Below are 27,637 nucleotides of genomic sequence, written 5' to 3'. Positions count from 1 at the left end.
TCAACAAATAGTAACTATGAGTATTAATATAATGACTACACTATTTAACAACATTTATAAAGGATATATTTAAAGAGATTTTTAAATAATAACTTAAAAATAAGATAAACACACTACAATACCTCAAGGCATTTAAGAAACAGACTCTCCAAACATGCTCCTTTGTCATCATATAAAATTGCCTGTATTAAAACAAAATAAATGTTAAAAGAGAACAACACAATTATGCTTTTCTTAAACATCTTCAAGAGAAAGTAAGTAATTGTTATATAAGTAGATCATATAATGAAATGATTACATTTGTTGAACTTGGATTTGAAAATGCCTCTATTTTGAATGTTTTTTAGGCATCAGTCTGTGTAAGAGAGTGAAGGCATACACAAAAGAAATTCAAGAACTTAATTCCTACCAGGAGGATATGAGAATGAAACTGGGAAGAGGCTGGGTGCAGTTGCTGACACCTATAATCCCAGCACTTTGGGAGGCCGAAATGATGGGATTACCTGAGGTCAGGAGTTCCAGACCAGCCTGGCCAACTGGGCAAAACCCCGTCTCTATTAAAAATACAAGCTGAGGCAGGAGAATGACTTGAACCTGGGTGGCAGAGGTTGCAGTGAGCCAAGATCATGCCACTGCACTCTAGCCTGGGCAACCAAGCGAGACTCCGTCGGAAGGAAGGAAAGAAAGATGGAAGGAAGGACAGAAGGAAGGATGGAAGGAAGGAAGGAAGGAGGGAGGAAGGGAGGAAGGAGGGAGGGAGGGAGGGAGGAAGGAAGGAAGGAAATTGGGAAGAAAACATAATTGAAACACATTGAAGGAGACAAATAGGAGGCAAGATCATTTGAGAGATTATTGCAGTAGGATGGTATACAGGATGAAGAAGACGATTAGCACTTAAAATAAGGTACTGGCATTTGGGATAAGACAATTATTTATGAGATACAATGAATAAAACTTGTTAAATGTGAGGGATAAGGGGAAAAAAAGGAAGGTAAGGTAATTGCCATTTTCTAGCTTTCCCCTTGTCTCTAGCCCTTTTTCATAGCAATTTTTCCACTAGTCCCTTTAACATTGGTGTTTCCATCATGTTGGAAAACAGTTTGGTAATTCCTTAAAAGATTAAACATAAAGTTCTCACATGATCCAGTAATTACACTCCTAGGTATATACCCAAGAGAAAAACTTTTGTATATGTCTATGCAAAAACTTACACATAAATACTCATAGCACCATTATTCATAATGGCCAAAAAGTTGAAGTAACCCAAATGTATATCAACTGTATTATGAATGGATAAATAAACCATGATCTATTGGGCTCAGTACATGGCTCATGGTATAATCTCAGGTACTCCAGGTACTCTGTAGGCTGAGATGCAAAGATCATCTGAGACCAGAAGTTCAAGATCAGTCCACGGAACATAGCAAGACTCTATCTCTAAGAAAAAAAAACTTTTTTTTGAGATACAGTTTTGCTCTTGTCATCCAGGCTGGAGTGCAATGGCGTGATCTTGGCTCACTGCAACCTCCATCCCCCAGGTTCAAGCGATTCTCCTGCCTCAGCCTCCTGAGTAGCTGGGATTACAGGCATCTGCCATCATGCCTGGCTAATTTTTTGTATTTTTAGTAGAGATGGGGTTTTACCATCTTGACCAGACTAGTCTTGAACTCCTGACCTCCTGATCCACCCACCTTCCCTCCCAAAGTGCTCGGATTATAAGCATGAGCCACCGTGCCTGGCCAGAAAATTTTTTTTAATTAGTGGGCATGGCTGTGTAAGCCTAAGTAGTCCCAGCTACTTAGGAGGCTAAGGCAGAATAATTGTTTGAGCCTAAGAGTTTGAGGCTACAGTGAGCTATGATTGCACCACTGCAATCCAGCCTGGGTGACAGAGCAAGACCCTGTCTATTTAAAAAAGGAAAATCATGATAAATCCATACAGTGTAATACTATTTGCCAATAAAAAATAAAATACAGGCCAGGTGTGGTGGCTTACGTCTGTAATCCCAGCACTTTGGGAGGCCAAGGCGGGTGGATCATGAGGTCAGGAGTTCGAGACCAGCCTGGCCAATATGGTGAAACCCCATCTCCACTAAAAATACAAAACTTAGCTGGGCATGGTGGTAAGCACCTATAGTGGCAAGCACCCAGCTACTCAGGATGCTGAAACAGAATTACTTGAACTCAAGAGGCAGAGGCTGCAGTGAGCCAAGATCATGCCACTATACTCCAGCCTGGGCAAAACACTCCATCTCAAATAAATAAATAAAATATATATGAAGATATATGCTTCAACATGGAAGAACCTTGGAAATATGCTAAATAAGACCTATTCACAAAAGATTATTTGTTATATAATTTCATTCATGCAAAAATGTCCAGAATAGGTAAATCTATAGAGACAGTAAGTAGATTCATGTGTGCATAGGGCTGGGGGCTGGATACTGAGTAGTAACTGCTAAAGAGTATGAGATTTCTTTTGGCGGCAACAAAAATATGCTAAATTTAAATTGTGTTGATGGTTGCAAAACTGTGAAAACACTAAAAATAACTGAATAGGTGAATCGAAAAGTGTGTGAATAAAGCTGTTTTAAAAATGGTATTCTTGAGATGGAGTCACTACACTCTCCAGCCGGGGAGATAAAGCAAGCCCCCGTCTAAAAAAAAAAAAAAAAAAAAAAAGTTGGTATTCTTGTCCCTCTATTCTTTTAATTCAATACACCCTCCCTGAGCACTATCATCCATATAAATCAGATCATGTTATGCTCCTGCTTAAATCATTCCAATGTCTCTACAGCTCCCTAAGAATAACAAAAGTTCTTTCCATAGCCAGTGAGGCTTATATAATCCCCTTTATTTCCATTCTCACCCTTGCTCACTCATTCCAACCACACTAATGTCCTTGTTATTGTCTTACTCACTAGACATACATATTCATTTAATTTAGTGGTCTATCTCCTCCATGTTATTTCCATGAAGTCAGGGATTTATCTGTTTTGTTCTCTGCTGTATTTCTTAGAACAGTATGCAACTCACTCAGATGCTCAAAAAATATGTGTTGAATAAATGAATCCACTCCAATAGTTTCAAATACCATCTAAAAGCCAAGGGCTTCTAATCTATACCAGTAGTCCGAAATTCCTTCCTGAGTTATAGGTCTCTACAGCTAATTACGTGTTTCCATACTTCAAATTTATTTATTTATTTCATTGTATTTATTTTTTCTCTTTTTGAGACTGAGTCTCACTCTATCGCCCAGGCTGGAGTGCAGTGGCATGATCTCGGCTCACTGCAACCTCCACCTCCTGGGTTCAAGCAATTCTTGGGCCTCAGCCTCCCAAGTAGCTGGGATTACAGGCACCCACTACCACTCCTGGCTAATGTTGTTTTTTGTTTTTTGTTTTTTCTTTTGAGATGGAGTCTCACTTTGTAGCACTGGCTAGAGAGTGTAGTGGCATGGCTCTGTCATCCAGGCTGGAGTGCAGTGGCGCAGAATCAGCTCACTGCAACCTCCACCTCCTGGGTTGAAGTGATTCTCATGCCTCAGCCTCCTGAGTAACTGGGACTATAGGCACGTGCCACCATGCCCAGCTAACTTTTTGTATTTTTAGTAGTGATGGAGCTTCACTGTGTTAGCCAGGATAGTCTCGATCTCCTGACCTTGTGATTTACCCTCCTTGACCTCCCAAAGTGCTGGGATTACAAGCATGGGCCACCATGCCCAGCCAACTCATTTTTATATTTTTAGTAGAGACGGTTTCACCATGTTAGCCAGGCTAGTCTGGTCTCGAACTCCTGACCTCATGTGATTCGCCAGCCTCCCAAAGTACTGGGATTATAGTCATGAGCTACTGCACCCAGCCTCAAATTTATTATGTTCAAAATGGAACTAAAAATCTTGATTGTTCCCTTTAACTTATTTTTCTTTTTGAAATGTCTCATTTCAGGAGATAAATACAGAAACCTAAAAGTCATTCTGGATCCTCTTCTCACCTTCAATATCCAAGATCTAAGAGGCTATATTTTCATAATTTCTCTCTAATTATTCTTTTTCTCTATTGCCATTGCTAATGCCTGCATGGTCAGACTTCCATTACTTTTTGTCTAGATTATTCTACAGCCTCCTTAAGTCTTTGAAATCCAATCTGACTTTCATCCTATACAACTTTTACACTGCTGCCAAACCAATCTTTCTGAAATACAAACATAGCCAGCATGGTGACTCATGTCTGTAATCCCAGCATTTTAAGAGGCTGAGGCAGGTGGATCACTGAGGTCGGGAGTTGAGACCAACCTGGCCAACATGGTGAAACCCCATCTCTAATAAAAACACAAAAATTAGCCAAGCGTGGTGGTGCATGCTTGTAATCCTAGCTACTCAGGAGGCTGAGAAAGGAGAATCGCTTGTACCCAGGACGCAAAGACTGTAGTGAGCTGAGATTGTGCCACTGCACTCCAGCCTGGCCGAAAGAGTGAGACTCTGTCTCAAAAAAAAAAAAAGAAAAGAAGAGAAACAAATATATGTATAAATACACACACACACACACACACACACACACACACACACACACACACACACACACACTATTATTAACCTTAGTCACTCAGCCAGGCACAGTGGCTCACACCTATAATCCCAACACTTTGGGAGGCTGAGGTAGGCAGATCACCTAAGGTCAGGAATTCAAGACCAGCCTGGGCCACATGGTGAAACCCCATCCCTACTAAAAATACAAAAGCATTAGCCGGGTGTGGTGGCGGTTAACTGTAGTCCCAGCTACTTGGGAGGCTGAGGCAGAAGAATCGTTTGAACCCAGGAGGCAGAGGTTGCAGTGAGCCGAGATTGTGCCACTGCATTCCAGCCTGGGTGACACAGTGAGACTCTATCTCAAAAGGAAAAAAAAAAAAAAAACGGCCGGGCGCGGTGGCTCAAGCCTGTAATCCCAGCACTTTGGGAGGCCGAGGCGGGTAGATCATGAGGTCAAGAGATCGAGACCATCCTGGTCAACATGGTGAAACCCCGTCTCTACTAAAAATACAAAAAATTAGCGTGCCTGTAATCCCAGCTACTCAGGAGGCTGAGGCAGGAGAATTGCCTGAACCCAGGAGGCGGAGGTTGCGGTGAGCCGAGATCATGCCATTGCACTCCAGCCTGGGTAACATGAGTGAAACTCTGTCTCAAAAAAAAAAAATAGTCACTCTACTGTGCTACTGAATTTCAGATCTTATTCATTCTATCTATTAGTGAACCTTTTTTTTTTGAGATGGAGTCTCACTTTGTTGCCCAGGCTGGAGGGCAGTAGTGCAATCTCAGCTCACTGCAACCTCCACCTCCTGGGTTCAAGCAACTCCTCAGCCTCCCAAGTAGCTGGGATCACAGGCATGCACACCACACCCAGCTAACTTTTGTATTTTTAGCAGAGACGGTGTTTTACCACGTTGGCTAGGCTGGTCTCGAACTCCTAATCTCAGGTGATTCACCTGCCTCAGCCTCCCATAGTGCTAAGATTACAGGCATGAGCCACTGCACCTGGCCTGGTGAACCTTTTTTTTCCTTTTTTCAGGAGGTTATTAATGAACTATTTTTATAATGCACAAATTAGCCACTGTGATATGGTGATCATTTGAAAATCTGTTTTCACATCATTTCAGTGTATGGATATATTTGACATTTTATCACATACAGTTTTTTAAATATTCAATCAAAAATAGAGAACCTCACTCTTACACTCTGTAGTCAACTGCTTTGTACTCACTTTGTTTCCTAAGTGAGTGATCTTCAGAATTCCATCTTGCCACACTTTTGACTTCTTCATCTTCTGATGAGTATATAGGACCTTATTTCCAAAAACACACAAAAAATGATTTCCATTATATATATTCAATGTTATATACTTCATATATCCTTCCTACATATGAAATATATTTCAGGCACCTTTCATCAAAAAAAAGGCATATACACCCATATCAATTTTTTAAATTTTAAAAACAGAAGCACAGGTATGACAATAACATTAAACATTAATTAAATGAAAGAAAAAGGGAAGGAAGGGAGAGAGGTAAGGAGAAGAAGAGGGAGGGAGTAAGGGAGGAAAAGAAAGGGGAAGAAAGAAAGGAGAGGAAAAATCCAAGGAAGAAACAAAAATATAAATGAGCACTGAAAGTAATTTGAGCTCCCTACTCATCAGTGAAAAGGGAAAAAATTATTGAGTTACACAGTACTCATAATCTGTGCAGTTCTCAAAGTTTGGTCCAGAGACTCCTGGAGGTCTCTAAGACCTTTACAGGTGTCTGTGAGGTGAAAACTCTTTTCATCATGCTGTCTTTTCATCCTCACTCCTTCAGGGTTGCAGAATGAAGTTTCCCGGGATTATGTATATGCAATATTGCAAGATTCAATTGCAGCCTGAATGTAGAAACAAATATGAGACTCTAGTTGTCTTCTATTAAGTCAAATCATAAACACTTTTTACATGTCTGTTTTAATTTATTTCTAGTATGCAAAACATCAATAGACGTGAGACCTACATAAACAAGTTATCTGGGGTCAATAATTGTCTAGAGTGTTAAAGGGTCCTAAGACCTAATAATGTGAGAACCAATGATCTGTACAGAAGAGGTGTGCCAGTTCTTTAAGAGAAGAAATTGTTTCCTGGTCTCACACTTCCAAAGAATAGGTTACAAAGGACTTTGTCTAATACTTGATCTTAGCCAAAAGGCTGAAAAGTGATGATTTTGTGTAAAAATATAAATAGCAGGTAACAGATAGGGTTGCCAGATAAAACACAGTGCAATATTTGGGACATCCTTATGCCAAGAAAGGTATGCATTGTTTATCTGAAATTAAAATTTAACTTAGTAGCCTGTTTTTTGTTTTGTTTTTGCTAAATCTGGCAATACAGCAAGATGTTTGTGAAGCGCCCTTAAAAGAAAGAAGGAAGAAAGGGAGAGAGGAAGGGCATTTCAACTGTGAAAAAATGGTAAAACTTACAATAAATTCTTGGCTTTCCACCATTTCTTCTGAAGTTATAAACCGCGGGTCCAGAAAATAGGAAGTAGTTATTCAACTATTTATACCACCTAAAATTAAAAATGACAAAAAATATCAACCTTGATTTTTTTAAAGTATCAAATATAATTTTTCTCAATAAACTCTTGACCACAGACAGACATGAATCAATGAATTCCAAGACTACCTAACTACAAAGGGAAACGGAGTTGTAATAAAGTTATCTATCACTGAGGACACAGTAAAAGTGATTATCATGCTATGAAACAAGAATTTTTTCACAAGTAAAGAAAAAACTAAGTAAAATATATAAACTAATTTGTAGTCTGTAAACATTTTTCCAGGTGCCATAATATGTATCAGAAAATAGAATTTGTCCTCCACGTTTGGTTCCTTATAGGCCAAATTTAATTTTTAAAGTTTTCTGAATTGCTTTAGCCACCACAAGATGGCCCCCTTGCGTTTTAAATTTTTCTTTCACATCTTACATCAATATACCACAGTATCTAGGACCAAATATACATTATACAGTACCTCTGCAAGGAAAAATCTTTCCAACACTGTTGTAACAGTTACTGTAGTTATGCTATGCTGTTGGACAAAAAAAAAAAAAAGAAAACCCACATCTCATTTTCTAAGATTCTAATCACCATAGTCCTGTGTCACCAAATGACAATGGAGACTTGATCCTTTCTCGTCCTAAATACAAACAGCAAAGCCCTCTTTGGTCCTCATACATACTCGAAATTACAAAGCAGGCCCTGGGAAAAGCGGTGAAGAAGGGGCACAACTTTTTTTTTTGAGACGGAGTTTCGCTCTTGTTACCCAGGCTGGAGTGCAATGGCACGATCTCGGCTCACCGCAACCTCCGCCTCCTGGGTTCAGGCAATTCTCCTGCCTCAGCCTCCTGAGTAGCTGGGACTACAGGCATGCACCACCATGCCCAGCTAATTTTTTGTATTTGTAGTAGAGACGGGGTTTCACCATGTTGACCAGGATGGTCTCGATCTCTTGACCTCGTGATCCACCCGCCTCGGCCTGCCAAAGTGCTGGGATTACAGGCGTGAGCCACCGCGCCCGGCTGAGGCACAACTTTTTACAAGCAGTTCAAGCAGCTGCGACCACCATAATCCTGGTTCCAAACAGTATCCCTACCAGTTCTCTTATGGAGCAGAGTCTTTCGTCCCTTCGCCCCAAATCCCCCAAGTCTCCCTGCCTATTTACCTTTTATTCCTAGGAAATCCCAAGAAACACTTCACCTCACCTGTCAAATTCCACAAAATCCACTTTCGAATTTCTCCCGCGAAACAACGTGACGTCATTAACGCGGGACCGCACCAGATGAGGACCCAAGATTTAGCCCGCCCACCTCTGTCTCAGCCAAAAACCGCCACTTTCAACCCGCCAATCACGTTCTTCCTGGGCTTCGAGCCCCCTCAGCGGGCCGCGTTCTCCGATGCCCCGCCCTCCCGGAACCAACTCGCCTGTGACGTAGGTGGCGCGCGCACTGCCTCCGGGCCCATCTTTCTCGACTGGGACCAGAGAACGTTGTCGCTTGTCCTATGACGCGAAAGTAACCAAGACTGTCGGGATCGAGAGACTGAAAGGACTGAAGGCCGCAGTACTTGACCCTGTATTTTGGGAGTTGAACGGAGTAAGTTACAGGCGGTCTATAGGGTCTCTCAGCTTGCGCAAACTCTAAATAACTCCGTCCTTTTTCTCGCGGTCTACTCTATCATCTGTTGTCCTTCTTACCCCGCCCCCCTCACGCGCTCCCATCAATTCCTTGGCCAAGTTCTCTATGCGCACGCGCGAAAGTCCTCCGGCAGCATTTGTAGTTCCTGTTTTCAGAGAGTGGGGGCGCTTTGGGACCCTGCGTGGGGAGGTTTGGGGCGCGCCCAGCAAATAACGGCGTCCGTGCGGAAGTACGGATGCCGACAGGAGCAGGAATCAGTAAAGAGAGTGCCTTATTTCGCAAATTGGAGCCAAGCTGTGGCTGCCAGAGGATAACGAACGTGAGGATTTATATTCTAAAATTATCATATTCTTTTGCAGGACTCTACCATCGTCCTCAAAGAGTTAAAAGTCCAGTTATGGAAGGGAACTAACAATAAATGCTAGATACGGTATGCAGAGTGCGTTAGTAAAGAAACTTAGAGAAAACAAATGAGGCAATTAATTAGAGAACACATGGTGGTGGAAGACCTCAAAGAGTAAGCTGCCATTTAACCTGGGTCTTGAAAATTTAATAAGGAAATTGAGATGATAAGATTCAGACAAGGTAAAAGACCCAGGCCACTAAGTGTTGAGGGATTTGAATTGTAGGCAGTGGCTAGAGCAATTATTCTTAACCTGTTTTTGGCACGCTTCTTTTGAAAACATAGTAAACATTATGGATTACTTTCTCAGGAAAACGTACATGTTCACGTGTTAAAACATTTTGCGAGGCTTGACGCGGTGGCTCACGCCTGTAATCACAGCACTTTGGGAGACCAAGGCAGGCGGATCACAGGAGTTCGAGACCACCCTGGTCAATATAGCAAAACCCCGTCTTTACTAAAAACCCCAAAATTAGTGAAGAGTAGTGATGCATGCCTGTAGTCTCAGTTACTCAGGAGGCTGAGGTAGGAGAATCGCTTGAGCCCAGGAAACGAAGATTACAGTGAGCCAAGGTCGTACCTCTGCACGTCAGCCTGGGCGACAGAGCAAGGCTTTGTCTCAGAACAAAACATTTTAGGCTAGGCACAGTGGCTTACACCTATAATCCCAGCACTTTGGGAGGCCGAGGCTGGTGGACCACCTGAGGTCAGGTGTTCAAGACCAGCCTGGCCAACACGGTAAAACCCCGTCTCTTTTGTAAAAATACAAAAATTAGCTGGGGGTGTGGTGGCGGGCACCTGTAATCTCAGCTATTCGGGAGGTGGAAGCAGGAGAATTGCTGGAACCCGGGAGGCAGAGGTTTCAGTGAGCTGAGATCGCACCATTACACTCCAGCCTGGATGACAACAGCAAGAATCCGTATAATTTCCCCAGAAAAAATTACGAAATACTTTTAAATACCGAACACACACACACAAATGTCTTGGTGTCAGGCTCACTTTTCCAGGTTATCTATGTATAATCTTTTAACTATTTTACAACTGTTTAACTTGTAGAAAGCAATATGGAAATTAGGTTTGTCCAGTAAAGATGCAATTAATTATTGTCCTGACCAGTATTTATTGATATTTATTTCAACGTTTCTGATTATGTACCTGCTTGCTTGCTTTTTTTTTTTTTTTTTTTTTTGACAGAGTTTTGGTCTTGTTGCCCAGGCTGGAGTGCAATCTCGAAATCTCGGCTCACTGCAACCTCCGCCTCCTGGATTCAAGCGATTCTCCTGCCTCTGCCTCCTGAGTAGTTGGGATTATAGGCATGTGCCATCACGCCCAGCTAATTTTTATATTTTTAGTAGAGATGGGGTTTCTCTATGTTGGTCCTACTGGTCTTGAACTCCTACCTCAGGTGATCCACCCACCTCGACCCCGCAAAGTACTGGGATTACAGCTGTGAGCCACCATGGCCAGCCTGAACTGGTTTTTAACACTTAACTGGTTTCCTCATTTACAGTCAAGCACCACATACTGACAGACCAGATGTATGATAGTGGTCCCATAAAATTACAAGTGTGTAGTACCTGATACTACCTAGGTTTGTGTGACTACCTCACAGAATAACTGCACACTCTGTGATGTACTTACACAATCACCTGACTATGCATTTCTCAGAATGTGTCCCTGTCGTTAAGCAGCCCATGACTGTGCTTAAATCTTTACCATGAATTCATTTTATATTTGTACAAGAGTCTTTGTTTTACCTTATCTTTAAAATGTATCATTTAACAGTTTAATGGAGCTCCCAAGAATTCTTGTCCAAAGTTGCATGGACTTCAGGTTAAGAATTCCGGAGTCAAGCCAGGTGTGGTGGCTCACACCTGTAATCCAAACACTTTGGAGGCCAAGACGGGCAGATCACCTGAGGTCGGTAGTTCAAGACCAGCCTGACCAACATGGTGAAACCTCGTCTTTAAAAAAAAAATTTAAAAAAAAAAAAGGAATTCCTGAGTCAGAACATAGAGTCCATGGTGATAAATTGCAGGAAATTCTACCAAAAGGTAGACAATCTGGGATCAAACATACCTGAGACTACTTACTTAGCTAGCTTTAACCAAGTCACTTAACCTTTGAGTCTTTATATTAAGAAGATGGAAGAGCCAGCCTGACCAACATGGCACCCTGTCTCTACTAAAAATACAAAAATTAGCCATGCATCCCAGAGGCGGAGGTTGTAGTGTGCTGAGATTGTGCCACTGTACTCCACCCTGGGTGATGGAGCAAGACTCTGTCTTAAAAAAAAAAAAAAAAAAAAAAGATGGAAGAAACTGCTGCCTAGTGGGATTGTGAGGATTTACAAAAATGTATGTAAAGTAACTGGTGTTGTTACACGGTAACTTTTATTCCAGTTAAATGTTACTTTTTTTTTAGCAATGTTTTCTTAAACTGTGTATTATGTTACAGGAAGGTGCTAAGGAATTTCTAATGTTGCATGTTTTGACATAAGCACCAACCAGGTCTGCGTTTTAGATGGGTTATACATAGGCTCCTGTTGCAAATAGATGACTTACAGAACAGTTTATAAACTAATGCCATATTCTAGTGACAGTAGTTGTAGAAAACACTGGATGGAGATGAGAGCCTTTTCAAAAGTCAAACCGATAAGATTTAACAACAGATTGGATAGAATAATGGTTACTTATTGTGTGCTATGTATCAGCAATTTGAAGTGCTTTATTTTTATTATTTTGGCTAATGCTAACAACTCTATTACATAGGTATGATTTTTATCCATGTTTTATAGACTGCAGAGAGATGGTGTAGCTTCCTCAAAATCCACACAGCCAATAAATAACTTGATTGGTTAATTTGGTGGAATATGGCATCCTTAAATACAGCCAGTGCTCGACTTATGACCACGATTGGTTCTGACAGACCAGTCGTAACACAATTTGGTCATAAGTTGAGTAGGCTATATGCACGTGGAGATGGTAGTGCTGCCGGAAGCTGGTCTGCACTGTCATAAGCCCAGCTGGGCAACATTTGCGCTGCCAGACGCGGAGCAGTCGTGGCTAGCGGTTGGGGTCATAAAGTCGATCAATACCTGTAAGTTGAAGAAGGCCAAGGTGGGTGAATCACCTGTGGTCAGGAGGTCAAGGCCAGCCTGACTAACATGGTGAAACCCCATCTCTCCTAAAAATACAAAATTATCCAGGCATGGTGGCAGGCATCTGTAATCAGCCTCCCAAAGTGCTGGGATTACAGGTGTGAGCCACCATGCCCAGCTGAAGAAAGTATTTTCAAGGAAGAAGTTACCGACTGCATTTGCTGCTGAGAGGTCAAGTAGACAGTGGAGCTCATTGAGGACTTTGTAGTTTCTCTAGAATGGTGCAGAGGAAAGCCTGACAGAATGGGTTGAAGTAAGACCATCAGGTGAAGAACGTGGTTATGTGGTACTTAATGACACGTGATTGTTTTCCTTTTTCTTTTTCTTTTTTTTTTTAGTAGACGGGGTTTCACCATGTTGGTCAGGCTGGTCTTGAACTCCCGACCTCAGGTGATCCGCCCACCTTGGCCTCCAAATTGTTTGGATTACAGGCGTGAGCCACCATGCCCAGCCTACCTGATTGTTTTTCTCTTATTCTGACCTGTAGTTAGGTCTTAAATTAGCATCACCTAAATATGATGTTACTTGTATATCTTCAAAATTGGTGCTTAACTGATCTACTGAAGCCTGTTCTAAAATGCCAAAATGTCCTTCTGTTGTTGAGAATGCATGTTTAGTTGGAGATTTGAGGTGAAATGCATTAAGGGCTTTGGACCCTCTTACCGGATATCACTTTGAAACACATGATTTCTGTTACTATCAGCAAAACCACTGAAGCAGTTAGAGATTCTAATCAGCAGTCAGACTCAAGAGATTCAAATATTATGTTTACCAAAGAAAGATACAAGGCAAAAGATAGGGTAGATATAGCTTCTTCATCCCAGCAGAGGCCAAGCCATTATATCTAGCAGTTACCTAGATTCACTTCTTTTTTCTCCCATTTACCCACAAGAGGCATGTATGGCTTCCCTAGATAAGGACCAAGGTGTGTTTAGGATACTTTGATACATAAAAGCTTTAACACCTTTTGCCTGTCAATCTGTTGTTCCCGTGTAGGTATAAGGCCTCCATGCCATTCAATAGCTGCTCCAAACCAGGTGCAATATGGGAAACAGATACAACACTCTCCAGTAGTCTCTTCGGTTTCCAAGAAGACTGTATTATGGGAGACTGAGGTTATTCTCAAGCAGGCTGTATTATCCCAGACCTGATACTAATCCTTTCCTCATATACCTCTAGTGATTCAATTCATTCAACAAAATCTAGGCACAATTTATTCAACAGATTTTTAAGGGACTGTTGTGGCAGGGACTGACAATCTATCAGTAAACAAAACAGACAAAAATCTCTGATTTCATTGATCTTACATTCTAGGAAAGAAAATAAATTGCATAGTAATTGTAGTAATGTTAGATGATAAATGCTATGGACAAAAATAAGACATTGAAGTTACCGTGTATGTGTCCAGAAATTTGCATTATTAAATATGGTTGTGGGAGGAGACCTCCATGAGGTGACCTTTAAATAGACACTTGAGGAGGTAGGAGAGCTAGCTGTGTTATCTCTGGGGATATGTGTTTCAGGGAGAACAGGTTTAGACCTGATAGACTTTGCTGGGTAAGTTTCAGGAAGTACAAGAAGGACAGTAAGACTGGAGCTGACAAAGCAAAGGCCAAGAGATAGGCAAAGTAACTTGAGGAAGGAGGGGGTTAGAAATTGCTGCCCAAGAGGCCAGGCATGCTGGCTAACGCCTATAATCCAAGCACTTTGGAGGTCAAGGCAGGCGGATCATCTGAGGTCGGGAGTTCAAGACCAGCCTGACCAACATGGTGAAACCCCGTCAAAAAAAAAAAAGATTAAAAAATAAATAAATAGGCCGGGCATGGTGGTTCAAACCTGTAATCCCAGCACTTTGGGAGGCCGAGGCAGGTGGATCACGAGGTCAAGAGATCGAGACCATCCTGGTCAACATGGTGAAACCCCATCTCTACTAAAAATACAAAAAATCAGCTGGGCATGGTGGCACGTGCCTGTAATCCCAGCTACTCAGGAGGCTGAGGCAGGAGAATTGCCTGAACCCGGGAGGCAGAGTTTGCGGTGAGCCGAGATCGTGCCATTGCACTCCAGCCTGGGTAACGAGCGAAACTCCCTCTCAAAAAATAAAATAAAATAAAATAAAATAAAATAATAAATAAAAATTAAAAAAAAGAAATTGCTGCCCAAGAAATAAACATGGAAAGGAAAAAGGCTGATTTCTATAGCTTACCAGTTGAATTCTGCCTCTACAAAGCATAAATTAACATTTTAAAAATCAAAATCAATCATCAATTTATTTTTATTTTGTCCCATAAAGGTTATAGTATTAAAAATCTGAATAGGCAGGGCACACTGGCTAATGCCTGTAATCTGAGCACTTTGGGAGGCCAAGGCGGGCAGATCACCTGAGGTCAGGAGTTCCAGACCAGCCTGGCCAACATTGTGAAACCCCATTTCTACCAAAAATATCAAAAGTTAGCTGGGGGTAGTGGTGGGTGTCTGTAATTCCCAGCTACTCAGGAGGCTGAGACTGGAGAATTGCTTGAACCCAGGAGACAGTGGGCCAAGTTGCAGTGGGCCAAGATCACACCATTGCACTTCAGCCTGGGCAACAAGAGTGAAACTCCATTTCAAAAAAAAAAGAAAGAAAAAAAAGTGAATAAAACTTATTTGGTGGTGGAGGGTGGTTGTTGTGATGGGAAGTATCCAGGTTCCTTAATCTTACACTTTTCATTTACTGGCTTAAAAGTACAGCTTAGTGAGATAAATGTGTAATTGTTATATTATACTAGAATAATCTGGCCCTGCATTTTAAAAAGTGCAAAAAAACTAAAGCTATGATTTCTAACATAGAAGGTAAATTATTTTATAATTTAAATTATTAAATATAAAAATAAATTTTCCTTTTGTCTTCTGACAGCCAAATGATCAGTCCATTATTCTCTCAATTAAAGGTTACTCTAAATTAAACTATATTAGCTATTTTGCTGATTTAAATATTTACATCTTTTTCCTCTAATGCACAGGAATGGAAACTGAAAGTGGAAATCAAGAAAAGATAATGGAAGAAGAAAGCACTGAAAAGAAAAAAGAAGTTGAAAAAAAGAAACGGTCACGAGTTAAACAGGTGCTTGCAGATATTGCTAAGCAAGTGGACTTCTGGTTTGGGGATGCAAATCTTCACAAGGATAGATTTCTTCGAGAACAGATAGAGAAATCTAGAGATGGATGTAAGTTTGCTTCAGTAAAGGAACCAACTTTTAGATAATGGTTGCCTGTGAATTTACTTCTATATAAAGTAGTATATTCTTTTTTTTTTTTTTTCCTTTTTTTTTTTTTTCTTTGACATAGAGTCTTGCTCTGTTGCCCAGCCTGGAGTGTAGTGATGCAGTCTTAGCCCATGCAACCTTTGCCTCCAAGGTTCTAGGGATCCTCTTGCCTTAGTTTCCCTAGTAGGGACTACAGGCACACGCCACCATGCCTAGCTAATTTTTGTATTTTTAGTAGAGATGGAATTTCACTGTTGGCCAGGCTGGTCTCGAACTCGACTTCGTGATCTGCCTGCCTTGGCCTCCCAAAGTACAGGGATTACAGGCATGAGCCACCATTCCCGGCCTAAAATAGTGTATTCTATAGTGTATGTATTCATTTCTGCAAATATGTTTCTTGTAATTTGTTTTAATTTTTATTTAGTGAATGACAATCTTCTAAATATTTAGACTGTTGATAAGAGTTTAGGCTATATTAAATAAGCAATTTCAAATCAAAGCTTATCTTTTTAAGTATTTTGGGGTTTAATTGCTTCAGAAATCATTTAACCTGTGTAACTGGAGGTGACAGTGCTATACTTTAGTTCATATAAGGCATTTCACCTAGCTCAATGTCATTTTTTGCTTCACTTTTTTAAAAACTTTTGAGGCAATATCTTTTTTCCTTAGGCCGGAATGCACGGACTCTGTCTACTCATTCCAACCTCTGCCCCCCACCTCCACCCCCTCAGCTCCACTCAAGCAATCCTCCAACATCAGCCTCCCCAGTAGCTGGGACCACAGGCAGACATTGCCATGCCAGCTAATTTTTTTTTTCTGGCATTTTTAGTAGAATGGGATCCAGATATCCTCTTAGAATGTCTAGATATTGCTAAGCAATAATTTGTTTAAATCTTAATATCCAATTATATACACTAAAATGTGACATTTTATGTCTGCCAAATATGCAATGCTATTTTAAACCTTATACCTAAACAGTAACCCCCACACAATATTATTAATGCTAAATGGCACAGAGGGGGTTGTTTTTTCTACATGAAGTGTCCCTGTGTCTCCTAGGCTGGAGTACCGTGGTGTGATCTCATGGCAGCCTCCACCTCCCAGGTTCAACCAGTTCTTTTACCTCAGCCTCAAGAGTAGCTGGGATTACAGGCACTTGCCACTGCACCCAGCTAATTTTTTATATTTTTAGTAGAGTTGGGATTTCACCAGGTTGGCCAGGCTAGTCTCGAACTCCTAACTTCAGGAAATCCACCCGCCTCAGCCTCCCAAAGTGCTGTAATTATAGGCGTGAGCCACCATGTCCGGTCTGAGGGGCAGGTTAAACCTGTTGATAGACTAACGCTATCATTGTTTTCATTTTCATTAGATGTTGATATATCACTACTTGTGTCTTTTAACAAAATGAAAAAATTAACTACTGATGGGAAGTTAATTGCCAGAGCATTGAGAAGTTCAGCTGTTGTAGAGGTAAGAATTAAGAATGACTGCAGTTTTATTATATCCCCTAATTATAGTTTTATTAATGTAATGTACTGTTTTAAAGCTTGATTTGGAAGGCACCAGAATCAGGAGAAAAAAACCTCTGGGGGAAAGACCAAAGGATGAGGATGAGCGCACTGTGTATGTGGTAAGCAAGAGCCCAGATCCCCAGTCAGAAACTGACATAGAAGCATAATTAAGATGAAAATTTATTGACATTCTGAAAATAAGGATTGTGAAAAACTAATCTTGCTTCTAATTTATCCTAGGAGTTACTTCCCAAAAATGTTAATCACAGTTGGATTGAAAGAGTCTTTGGGAAATGTGGCAATGTGGTTTATATAAGTATACCACATTATAAGTCTACTGGAGATCCGAAAGGGTTTGCATTTGTAGAATTTGAAACAAAAGAACAAGCAGCAAAAGCAATTGAGGTAGGTCCAGATCCTAAAAAGGAAAAAAAAGAAAATATAATAACAAGTATCAAAATACTAAAACTTTTTTGCAATCATTTCAGTTTCTTAACAACCCACCAGAAGAAGCACCAAGAAAACCTGGCATATTTCCTAAAACAGTGAAAAATAAGCCCATTCCAGCCTTAAGAGTTGTGGGTGAGTATTTTTCACTATTTAAATAGATGTAATTGCAGTATGATGAAACTAATGATGGCAATTTTTATAGAAGAGAAGAAAAAGAAAAAGAAGAAGAAAGGCCGAATGAAGAAGGAAGACAATGCCCAAGCCAAAGAGGAAAACATGGACACAAGCAACACCAGCGTCAGTAAAATGAAAAGATCCAGACCCACATCTGAGGGCTCTGATCTAGAGTCTCCTGAAGCCCAAAAGCAGCCTTCAAAGAAAAAGAAAAAACGGGATAAAGTTGAAGTATCCAGCTTACCTGAAGTCAGAACAGGGAAGAGGAAGAGAAGTAGCTCTGAAGATGCAGAATCCCTAGCTCCCCGATCAAAAGTAAAGAAAATTATTCAGAAAGACATGGTTAAGGAAGCTTCAGAAGTTTCCAAAGAAAATAGAGGTAAATCTCCCAAGGTTTTAATTAGAAAAATTAAGCTTCTATTCACCCACTTCACAGCTCGATGTCTTAACTGACTTTTATATTTCAAGATATAGAAATCTCTACTGAAGAGGAAAAGGATACTGGAGATCTAAAAGATAGCTCTCTCTTAAAAACAAAAAGAAAGCACAAGAAAAAACATAAAGAGAGACATAAAATGGGAGAAGAAGTTATACCATTAAGAGTACTCTCAAAGTAAGTCTGTGGTTTAAATTCTGCTGTTGTTGGCTTAACAATCCATCACCATTGCTAAAGTGCAATTCCAATTTTGTTCAACAGAGTTGCATATTAGCAACAGTAATGGCCTGTAGCCATGAACTGCACACAAAGTGGGCATTAACACAATCGCTGATTAAGTAGGAACCACCACACTCAAACATGGAAGCACTTATTTTTGTCATGTCACAGCAAGTGCCTCCATGTTAAAGTAGAGGGGGTCCCTTAACAGACTTTAAAATACAAAATGAAGCTTAAATATAGGAGAAACGGTTAATACAATTAAGTTCTTTTCTAAAAAGCTTATAAAAATGTAAAAGGAAGACTTACCATCACCAAAACATGGAAGCACTTACTTCTTTCGTTTCAAAGCAAGTACATCCACGTTTAAGTGGTGGGGAGCCCAGTCTTGGAAAAACTTAGAATTCTTTTAACAAAAGCTAAATAACCGTAAAATATAGCAACAGAACAATTAACAAAAGGTGTGCTGGCTTGGAGACACCTCCACTGAAACATGGAAGCACTTACTTTTGTTTCACATAGCAGGTACCCCCATGTTAAAGCAAAGGGGATCCCTTCAACCTCTATAATAGAATGAGGTTAGCATGTTCTATTTTGGAGAAATAAGTTGGATTCACTCCTACTAAAACATGGAAGCACTTACTTAAAAAGTCACAGAAAGCACTTCCATGTTAAAGTTGAAGGGAGCCCACCCACGTAAAACTTCTTTGGACCTGAGAGTAGCTAGAGCTGGAAAAAAACCAAGCGACATACCTTTTGAAGAAAAAAATTTTCTTTTACCTTCCCAAATTAGTTTTCAAAGATTCCTGTTCTCCTCCAGAAGGGTAAAAGGCAGAGACTTCAGCCACTTCTATTTATACTATTCTTAACTCCTGAATTCCTTTTGCCTTTTTATCTCAGAGAATCATTACAAGAGCCTTTTGTTATTTTAATGTATCAGCTCTCAGGGAGTGTATGATCCTGGGTGGGTTTGGATCTTTTTTTTTTTTTTTAAGTATACAGATGTCAATGTTAACAGCTAAAACCATTACCACAAGATATCTTCCTCTTAAAAAAAAAAAAAAAATCTCCTATCTGCTTGTTTGATGGCATAGATTAGGGCAACAATAAGTGCTCCCACCGAGCTAAGAGAGGCATTGTGTTTCTATCTGGAGGAACTCTAGCTGTTTGAAGAAACATCTACATGTTAAATGTATGTAAATAAATAAATTGCTTCCATGGGGTGTTTTGTTCTACTTAGAAATTCTTTTTGATTCAAGCAAATACTAAGGAATGTTATCTTTCAAATTGGAAGCAGTTTAGCAAATGTTTAATCTCTCACTTTTCCCACAGAGATGACTGATACTAGTAAATGTTACTAGTTAATTAAGGAATTGATGCTGAAATTGTACTTTCATAAGTTAAAATACTTGAGACAACTCAAAAATTTAATTGGCAGTCTTAAAACATTTAATCTGAATCTTGGGGGAAAGGGAACGCCCTTTGCTTTTTTGCTAGCTAAATGGCTGTAGAACCCAGGAAATATTTTGAATTTGTGTTTAAAGAAACTGGAAAGTTGGGAGGAGGAGTTGCTGCAAGTCATTGTGAATGTATATATTTAGATATTTCCATATTTACTTTTTATATTTAGTCATCTGTTGTCACTATTTTGTTTCTTTTCTTGTAGGAGCGAATGGATGGATTTGAAAAAAGAGTATTTAGCACTACAAAAAGCTAGCATGGCTTCTTTAAAAAAAACAATATCCCAAATAAAATCGGAGTCAGAAATGGAAACAGACAGTGGAGTACCTCAAAAGACTGAAATGAAAAATGAAAAAAGTAAAGGTCACTGATAGTTTTGGCAACATTATAATATATATGAAAATGCTATCTCTGAATTGTTACAGGATGAACTTTAATTTTAAAAAACTTGATTATTCCATGTCATTATTAGAACAATTCTTGATTTGCTAAGTTATCCAGATGCGTGATTTACTCTAAGAATATTTAAAAGGCTCATTTTTAACAATTTTTTAAATAACCTGAGTTTTCTCTACAGTTTTCATTATTAATCAGATGAGTGCAGAGTGTGTAGATTCAGCAAGTTTGCAGGAATGAACATTGTAGTTTCTCACCTGTAATTTCATTCTGCAGTATGAACCACAAACAGGAACAATTTAAAGCAAGATTCTTAGGAATTCAAAATTCGGATGCATTTAAATTCTCATTTCTTGTAAAAATAAATGTTCACATTTTAATAATAATGTATTTAAAACACGGTATCCTATAACATTTTTTAACTTTTTTGAGTCAAAATTTGCCTGTTCCTGTGTTCAGAGGGGCTATTTTAAAGGCTTTATGGATGCTCTTCTAGCAGGAACAGTTTGAATGTAGAATAATAAAACTTTCTGAATTTTATTTCATAGTATTTTGAAATAAGCAGTATGACATATAAAATAACCTTTAATTGCTTATTTTAAAATTAAACATGTTTTAAATTATTTAAATTTGCCTCAGAAATTATTCTAAGGTAGTCCTCATAAGTATTAAATTGTTAAGTGTAAGAGATTAAGTCCTGGTCTTTTTCCTTTTCTAATCAACAGCCAGCAGTGAAGAGTGTCGCACCCAGGAGAAAGTTAATGCATCAGGACCACAGTTCGTGAGTGGAGTGATTGTGAAGATCATTAGCACAGAGCCTCTACCTGGCAGGAAACAAGTCCGGGTAATGATTTTGATCCCCTAGGGCATTTATTCCTTTCTTTTCTTATTAACTTGCCTGTGTGATAATATTTTGAATATGGAAAACAAAACAAATTAAATTAGAATTTGTGCCTCTGTGGTAAACTACCTATACAGCTTTGATTCCATGGTAACTCTGGTTTAATTTTGAAGCAAAATCTGACATCACTGAATTAGTTTTATAGTAAGTACAGTTTAAATGTCCTTCTCTATAGGAAAATTGTAACTTTTGCTTCTTTTTATTGGCATTGATTTTTTTTTTTGTATTATCCATGTGCTGATTATCTTTAAACTTTTAATTATAGAAAAGTATAAAATACTCCTGAAAACCTATAAAAATGTTGCGTGCAACTGCCAGTAAATCCGTAGTTCTGTAATACAGAACTATGCTACGAATTGCTGTACACACAGGTTTTATTATCTTTTTTCACTGTATACAGTCTATCTTCTATACCTTTTATACCACAATGATAGCAATACTTCTTTCTGTTAAGGAAATCATATACTTTTGTGTGAGAGTACCATATTTTATTTACCCTAACCCTGCCTGTCACCCTTTTAAAATGTGAATCCTTTTAAGTATTTTCTTTTACTGATATTCATCATCACTTAGTATATTGTTTTGATTTTACATAGACTCATATCAGTCACAGGTTTTAACTTCAATACCATTGAGGTGGTTGTTAATCTGTAAGAACTCCTTATCTGAATCTACAGATAAGAAGTATCCTACAATCTTATCCTGCAATCTTGTAGTGTCACTAAAACACAAATTTTGATTATCTTTCCAATATTGGTGAAGGATTTGGCCAAACCCAAATTGCTGTTACCAGGTTGCATTTCAGGAAAATGCTGAAAATTGAGGGATGTAAATGCTTCTGTGTTTAGTCAGATTGCAGAAGATTTAATACAAAAATTACTCAATGTTATTTGGAATCACTTATTAAATAACTTTTGTTATTTAAATGGTAACTATATCAATTACGAATTAGTAATTTATGATCATCAAAATCATAAAATCAGTCCCTGCATTAATCCAGTTAAGTAGTTACTTACATTTTGCTGAAACAAAAACTGAGCTTTGCTGGTGGTTACAGCTGTCTGTGACTTGCCCATGTGATTACCAGGCTAATTTGTCATTCTATGGGTTTTAAATTCTAAGAGTTTTAAATCAAGAGATTAGCCTGACATTATAATGGATATTTAGTAAATATCTTTTGAGTTGTAGTAATTGAATCTGCTCAAAAGTCAGTTATATAACTCGTTACTGCTAGTGACCACAGTCAAATTTCACCAATTTAATACTGAATTTTTTACTTGCTTTATGATACTAAATAACTAGATAAAGAAGTTGGAAGGACTAGCAAATATATTTCTCTGCAGTTCTTTTTTTTTTTTTAATTGGTTCGGCAAACAGTTACTAAATGCCTGTTTCCTGATAGTTTGCTGAGTGTTAAGATGAGTTAAGATCTAGTCCCTAGCTTCTAGAGACTCACAGATTTTATTATATTCTTTATTATATACTAATAAACTTTTCTTATTCTGTGATGAAATAATACTCCCAGATATTGCTCAACTGTTTCCATAATTCAAACATCTAAAAATTCAGCATCTGAAAGTAATCTAAATTAGTTGGGTCTTGAAAATTTAGGTTAAAACTTAAGGAAGGTAAGATAAATAATACTTTTCTTCTCCTATTTAGATATCTCCAGTTATTTCTTTAGCTTTGTGAATGGAAGTTGATGAATTAGGAATTAGTGTAACATTCCTGCATAAATGCATTGTATACTCTGTAAAACCTGCTGGGAAAAAAAAAAGTTGATTAAGAATGCAGGAATCTGGTTAATTTGCCCTCACAGCAGGCAGTGTAGGTAAAAGTTTTCTTTGCTGGGTGACCACAAATTGTTTAGAAGAGGTTACTTTGGTATTTTTTTCAGAAAGTAAGAGCTCTTAAACAATGTGGAAACCTAGTAATTTTTTTTTAGGTTTGGTGAAACTTTTTTTCATGAGTTGTTATTAAAAGCTGAATATTTGTACACATATTTTAAAGTCGTAGTGATTTTCTACAGGTGAGTAAAAACAAACCTCCCTTAATCCTTTTTTTTTTTTTCTTTTTTTTTTAGTTTTATTCCTTATACTAACTACTCCCAGATGTGAACCCTTCCTGATTTAGGGGTTGGGTGACACTATTTCTGCTTTCTGCTCTATAAATCTGTTGTCCTTATAGGATAGCCCCATTCTAGTGCATATTTGAAGGATGTGATTTAAAGAAAATAAAGGAAAATAAATTATTACAGTTAACATTAACTGGTTTCCTTTTAATTCAAATATATTTTTAAGAACATGGTTTATAAGAAATGTTTGATATAGGATATTTGCCCCTCATTAATCTGCAAAATGGTTTATTTACATAATATATTCTGGCATAACCATTGGAATAGTTTTAGAATTATTGTGAAACTTTTTTTATTTTATTTTAAATCTTTCTACTTAACTCTAATGCAGGATACTTTGGCAGCAATCTCAGAAGTTCTTTATGTTGATTTGCTAGAAGGAGATACAGAATGCCATGCTAGATTTAAAACTCCTGAGGATGCTCAAACAGTAATAAATGCATATGCAGAAATTAACAAGAAACACTGCTGGAAACTCGAGATCCTTTCTGGTAAAACTTCATAGAAGTTTCTCTTTTCCTTATTGTGGCTAATATGTTTTCTCAGTTTGGCTAATGAAACTAGTAATTTTTTTTTTTTTTTAATCTTGCTCTGTCACTCAGGCTGGGGTGCAGTGACGCAGTCTCAGCTCACTGCAACCGATTCCCAGGTTCAAGCTTCTGCCTCAGCATCCCGAGTAGCTGGGATTACAGGCATGCATCACCTTGCCTGGCTAATTTATATATATATATTTTTTTTTTTATTTATTTTTTTTTTTTTTTGAGATGGAGTTTTGCTCTTAGTGCCCAGGCTGGAGTGCAGTGGTGCAATCTCAGCTCACCGCAACCTCTCCCTCGTGGGTTCAAGCAATTCTCCCGCCTCAGCCTCCTAAGTAGTTGGGATTACAGGCATGCGCCACCACACCCAGCTAATTTTGTATTTTTAGTAGAGACGAGGTTTATCCATGTTGGTCAGGCTGGTCTTGAACTCCTGATCTCAGGTGATACATCCACCTCAGCCTCCCAAAGTGCTTGGCTTACAGGCGTGAGTCACCACACCCGGTAATTTTTATATTTTTAGTAGAAACGAGGTTTCACCATGTTGGCCAGGCTGTTCTCCAACTCCTGACTTCAGGTGATCTGCCCACCTCTGCCTCCCAAAGTGCTGGGATTAGAGGCGTGAGCCACCATGCCTGGCGAAACTAATAATTTGTTTTCTATTCTGTAATATGTATAAAATAGGATTAAATATAATCCAACAACTATCCTAGTTCTATTATTGAGAATGTAATGCCTTAAATATGGTTTTTTAGATATGTTCTTTTAATCCATCAGAGTTTTTGTTTGTTTTTAAGGTGATCACGAACAAAGATATTGGCAGAAGATTTTGGTTGATAGACAGGCAAAACTTAATCAGCCTCGGGAAAAGAAAAGAGGCACTGAAAAGGTAATTGACGTCTTTTTTTTTTAGACTACACTTTCTTTGGACATTGAATGCCAAAGTCAGTACTAGGTAGTCATAAAATAATCTTGGCTTTGCTATTACCTAACAAAGATTTACTGAGTATATAGTATGTTTTAGGTTGAGAGAGAGAAGTCATTTCTCTAGATTTCAAAATGTGTAAAATTGAATTATTTATCTCACAAGGATATGTAATTGTAGAGTTTTCCTTTTTCTTTTAAACAAGTGATATACTTTAACAGTCTTGATTTCTGGCTGCTATATGTTATAGTTTGGTGGTAAATTATTATACAAGGATTATATTATTAGTAAAAACACAGTGTATTTAGAATGTAGTTTATAAAGATTTGAGGCTCCACAAATAAGATTGAGAAAGACTATGCATAGTGTTTCCTACAGCAATGATAAGCTTTAGTCTTCTTTCTCTAAAATAGTCAGTAGATAATTTAAACAAGCTTAAATAAATAATTTAAAGCAAGCCCCTCTTTCAGTAATTTTGTTTTTCTGTCACTTAAAATGATACTGGTCTGATCAGTAGTGGAATCACACCTGTAAATAGCCACTGCATTCCAGCTTAGGCAACATAGTAAGACCCTATGTCTTTTAAAAAAAAAACAAATAGTTTCATAACAAAAAAAAATGCCAATAATTTATGATAATTGTTGCTAGTGAGCTACCAAGTTTAGTTTTAAAACAAATTATTAGACATGTAAAAGTTAGTACATTTTAAAGTGCCTGGAACAAAGTAGGGTACCTAATGCCTAATATTAACTATACTCGTCAAAATTTGGAAATGTGTATTATAAAAGTGTAATAAAAACAAAAAAGATGAACTTCCTTTTGTTAGATGAGCACTTTAAAAGTCCTATTTCCTGTAATTAAGCTTGTTGAATTGGGGTCATATTTATTTGAAAAAAAAATTTTTTTTAACTTAAAAAGCAAGTATTTTTCATCAGCTTTCTTCCATTGCCCGGAATTTATCATGATTTGTGGGGAGGTATCTTACTCATCTTTGTGAATTTTGTTCCCTTGAAAGGAGACTGAACTTGCTGTGATGGGGAAGCCTCCTGTGCTTCCTAAGGATTCTTTCACTTTCAGGGATATGAGGTGTTAATTTCAAAGCCTGCTTGAGATTATTCAAATGTTAAAATCACTAATCCAGAACCCTGAACTGAAGGGAAGTCACTTTTTAAAATAATACTCACGCTTCTAATTGGTGTGAAATTTCATTTAGATTTTATATATTTTTAAAACTAGGAATGAATCATTGATTTTTCATTTTAAAAATTTAGAAAGAGCTCATCATTGACCAGGAAGTTTTTTAAAATTGAGTTGGAACACACAACTCAGTTATAACATCAGGATTGTCATTAGCACAATTTGTTAAGTAGCTATGGAAGTAGCAAGTTGACTCTTGTCATGAAATGAAACAGAGGTACCACACAAAGTAAGTGCTGTGCAAAGTTTGTTGGAAAAAAGGAGTAGACCATTCTTAGTTTAGCCTACTTGTTTGCTACTTAATTCAGCTACTGTTTTTTGAGTACCTTGTGTCAGGCACCATTCTTGAAACCTGGAGTAAAGCTATGAATCACAAAGTCCCCTGCTTTCATGAAGCTAGCAGATAAACACTATAGTTTAGGTGATGATCAGTGCTAGACAGAAAAATAAAGTGTATTGCAGGAGAGCATTATATCAGCCAAGGTTATCCAGAAAGCTCTTTGGAAGGTGATGTTACAGCCAAGACTGTAGGGAAGTGAGCCCCAGTAAAGTTTACAAGTACAGCTTTTCAGGCAGAAGCAAAGAAAATGTAGAGACCTTAAGGGAAGACTGTCAGGGACTAGAAGACCAGTGTAGTTGGAGTACTAGGGGCGTCTTAGTAATTAATGGAAATTCCTTAGAAAAAAACTAGTAGAACATCAGTGAATCTGCCAAAAAGGTGACATAAATACCTTACTGACATGACAATGTTTCTACAATAGTATTGTATTTGGCCCATCATTGAGTAAAAGTAAAAAAAATTCTGGCTCTTAATATTCACATTATGGGGCTGGGCACTGTGGCTCACGCCTGTAATCCCAGAACTTTGGGAGGTTAAGATGGATGGATCACTTGAGGTCAATAATTGGAGACCAGCCTGGCCAACATGATGAAACCCCATCTCTACTAATAATACAAAAATTAGCCAGGCATGGTGGCACACGCCTTGTAATCCCAGCTACTCGGGAGGCCAAGGCAGGTATATCACTTGAACCTGGGAGGCACAGATTGCAGTGAGCTGAGATGGCGCCACTGCATTCCAGCCTGGGCGACAGAGCGAGACTCTGTCTCAAAAAAAAAAAAACTAAAATAATATATTAAACACAAGTAAATTAAATTAGTGATGTCTCAAAAAGATCAAGAAGATGAAGGAAAGGTCTGTCAAAAGAGATGTCACCTACTAATTTTGCTAGCCCAAATCTTTGTAGTGTGCCCTATCATTTTGAGCACATTGGTAAAAATAGGTAACAGCTACTAGAGACAGAATGAAGCTTTTCTTTTTTCTCTTTGGCTTTTAAAACATATTTGAATTCTTTTCTGTACAAAGTACTGATACCCAGCAGGTAAAGGCAGAATTTATAAGATTTTTGAACAGCAACATGGGTATGATAGAGTTCTAAACATCTTTGGATTTTAATTCACCTCACCGATGAATAATAGGTTTTTAGTTTAATCTAAAAGTGAATTCCTTCCAATGGCCATATGACACCAAACACTTTAAAACTATTTAAATGTATACTCATTAGAAGTTATATTTTTAAGAGAAAAAGATTTGCATTTACTCCAAAGCTTAATATTTTAACTTCATTTTTTAATCAAGGAAGCTTTTGGAATATTTTAGACATTTTAAACAGTTTTCTTTTTTTTTTTTTTTTCTGTGTAATTTCATTTGCCTTCCTTAAAAATATTCAACAATTTATGTGAGGGTGTAAGAAATAGTAAATAGTCTTTTTTTTTTTTTTTTGA

General features: G+C 38.3%; 2 protein-coding genes across 15 annotated transcripts in view; one reads left to right on the top strand and one right to left on the bottom strand.

Annotated features, from left to right (window-relative positions):
• ZGRF1 (zinc finger GRF-type containing 1) overlaps positions 1–8,418 on the bottom strand; it is an 85,939-nt gene extending 77,521 nt beyond the window's left edge. For 7 of the 10 annotated variants that reach the window (XM_032254707.1, XM_032254713.1, XM_032254712.1 and 4 more), the window contains exons 1-4: positions 8,233–8,390; positions 6,991–7,079; positions 5,756–5,836; positions 123–182 (exon numbers count right to left, since the gene is read on the bottom strand). In XM_032254707.1, coding sequence (XP_032110598.1) covers positions 123–182; positions 5,756–5,836; positions 6,991–7,014 — 165 coding nt within the window. In that variant the 5' untranslated portion in view covers positions 7,015–7,079; positions 8,233–8,390. Of the gene's footprint in view, positions 1–122; positions 183–5,755; positions 5,837–6,990; positions 7,080–8,232 lie in introns of all 10 variants that reach the window. The other 3 variants (XM_032254708.1, XM_032254709.1, XM_032254710.1) reach the window with 3 other exon arrangements.
• A 94-nt stretch (positions 8,419–8,512) lies between these two features.
• Positions 8,513–27,637, top strand: part of LARP7 (La ribonucleoprotein 7, transcriptional regulator) — a 20,169-nt gene continuing 1,044 nt past the window's right edge. The window contains exons 1-12 of one of the 5 annotated variants that reach the window (XM_032254722.1): positions 8,513–8,662; positions 15,270–15,370; positions 16,882–16,982; positions 17,059–17,142; positions 17,264–17,428; positions 17,512–17,605; positions 17,676–18,026; positions 18,116–18,260; positions 19,969–20,126; positions 20,885–21,003; positions 23,526–23,685; positions 24,528–24,619. In XM_032254722.1, the coding sequence (XP_032110613.1) occupies positions 16,917–16,982; positions 17,059–17,142; positions 17,264–17,428; positions 17,512–17,605; positions 17,676–18,026; positions 18,116–18,260; positions 19,969–20,126; positions 20,885–21,003; positions 23,526–23,685; positions 24,528–24,619 (1,434 nt within the window). In that variant the 5' untranslated portion in view covers positions 8,513–8,662; positions 15,270–15,370; positions 16,882–16,916. Of the gene's footprint in view, positions 8,663–8,776; positions 9,290–15,269; positions 15,474–16,881; positions 16,983–17,058; positions 17,143–17,263; positions 17,429–17,511; positions 17,606–17,675; positions 18,027–18,115; positions 18,261–19,968; positions 20,127–20,884; positions 21,004–23,525; positions 23,686–24,527; positions 24,620–27,637 lie in introns of those variants that run through there. The other 4 variants (XM_032254720.1, XM_032254721.1, XM_032254719.1 and 1 more) reach the window with 4 other exon arrangements.

Source organism: Sapajus apella, unplaced genomic scaffold (genome assembly GCF_009761245.1).
Source record: "Sapajus apella isolate SASKATOON/1434 unplaced genomic scaffold, GSC_monkey_1.0 scaffold87, whole genome shotgun sequence".
Classification (NCBI taxonomy): Eukaryota; Metazoa; Chordata; class Mammalia; order Primates; family Cebidae; genus Sapajus; species Sapajus apella.
Note: the sequence above shows the minus strand (reverse complement) of the source record. Positions and strands in the feature narration are given on the sequence as shown.